Genomic DNA, 1,915 nt, shown 5'->3' on the forward strand with positions numbered 1-1,915 from the left:
ATTAGTTCCAGATGACCCATCATTGCATAGAGACAATGGCCCTCACTTTTTATACCCAAACAGAGCACAGATCCCCACAAGCTGGCTGAAGGTACTGTACTGTGTCCTCTGGAGAGACTAACCTTTCAGGAAAAAGTTATTCTGTTCTTCAAAGTGGCTGCAACCTGTATTTACAATAAGTCAATCAATATCAAGATCTCTTCCAGCAAACTGTTAATGAAAACTTATTACCAAATAAGTTTGGAAAACGCTAGTGAACAACTGGAATAAAATTATTATTATTATTATTAATTATTATTATTTTTAACCAAAGGAATGTGTATAGTTTTTGCTATTTTAATATAAATCATGAGCCCTAAAGAAAAACCTTATTCAGTAATTCTCAAATGTATTTGATGAAGAACTTATTTTTTTAAAGTTCACTTATTGGGCTAATATCTTGAGGAAAATATTTTGGGAGATATGGTTTTGATCACAGTTTAATGAGGATATTATGAAGTTACTGCCCTAGATTTGTGGTGTGCACATCCTGGTCCTGACACAGACTAGGTGCACCATGATTTGCTATTGACAGTATTTGAAGATTTCTAGAATTCATCCAACACCTGTCATAGCAGTCATCTAAAGGTAGGAAAAGCCCTGCTTTTAATAAATGTCTCAGGTAATTCTCATGCTGAGTTGGGTTAGGAACCTCTTGAAATAATAACTCCTTAGGTTTCTGTCAACCATATTGGTGTGATCCTTTTCATAAAGCTCTTTCTAGTCCCAACAATCTCTTTAACGTGTTCTTCACGTCTGTGTTCCTTAGACTATAGATCAGGGGGTTGAGCATGGGATTGAAAAGGCTGTGAAACAGTAGGAGGTATTTTTTCTGCTCCTTGGGGTTCCCATATTGGGGTCCAACATACATGATAATGGCTGTGCCATAGAAGAGCCCAACCACACAGAGGTGGGATGAGCAGGTGGAGAAGGCCTTTCTTTGACCTTCCCCTGAATGGATCTTAAGGATGGCACAGAGGATGCATATATATGAGATTACGACTGAGGAGAAGGGTCCCACCAGCACAGACACGGCTCCAGCCAAGACCATGTTCTCATTGACGTGGGTATCTGCACAGGCAAGTTTGAGAACAGCCATGATTTCGCAGAAAAAGTGATCAATTTTCTGGGGCTTACAGAAGGGTAAAGGTAGAAGTAACACTAGGTGAATCATGGACAGAAGGATGCCAATGCTCCAGGAGGTTACTGCCAGGGTGATGCAGACTCTCCAGCTCATAATTGCAGAGTATCGGAGGGGATGGCAGATGGCTGCATACCGGTCGTAGGACATCACCACTAGGAGAAGACACTCAGTGATAGCAAATGCCAAAAAGAGAAAGGTCTGAGTCATGCAGCCTGTGAAGGAGATGGGCTTGGCTGGATTCAGGAGATTGACCAACATCTGGGGCACCGTGTTGCAGGTATAGGCAATGTCAACAACAGCCAGGTGTGAGAGAAAGAAGTACATGGGGGTGTGCAGTCTGGAGTCCAGGCAGATGAGCCCTAGGATAACCCCATTACCCAACAGGGTGAAGGTATAAAACAAGGAGAAGAGCCCAAAGAGAAGCATCTGAATCCTTGGGCCGAAGGGAAACCCCAGTAGCAGGAACTCTGTGATAGATGTCATATTGCCTCCCATCTCCCTGTGACAACAAAATTGAGTTAATGTTCATGGTTTAAGAGAAGCTTTAAGAAAGAAAGATAATTTCTTGAGAAAGAGATAGTATTTAAAAACAGATTTAATACATTTCTTTGATGCTCTTTTTTGAAGTAGAAAAATGTTCAGAGACAACTGCGATAGTTTTCTGTTTTTCAAAAAATCTTTAAAAACTTTATTTTGTAACTCTAAAATAAAGTTTTAAAAATATATGTACAT

At 40.2% G+C, this 1,915-nt stretch overlaps 1 protein-coding gene across 1 annotated transcript; it reads right to left on the minus strand.

Annotated features, from left to right (window-relative positions):
- Positions 1–745: 745 nt before the first annotated feature.
- LOC102502848 (olfactory receptor 13) lies at positions 746–1,678 on the minus strand. Its single transcript, XM_006139894.1, has one exon. It carries the CDS (start codon positions 1,676–1,678, stop codon positions 746–748), a length of 933 nt encoding a protein of 310 aa, XP_006139956.1.
- Between the last annotated feature and the right edge of the window lie 237 nt (positions 1,679–1,915).

This window comes from Tupaia chinensis, unplaced genomic scaffold, assembly GCF_000334495.1.
Source record: "Tupaia chinensis unplaced genomic scaffold, TupChi_1.0 Scaffold000010_1, whole genome shotgun sequence".
NCBI lineage: Eukaryota > Metazoa > Chordata > Mammalia > Scandentia > Tupaiidae > Tupaia > Tupaia belangeri.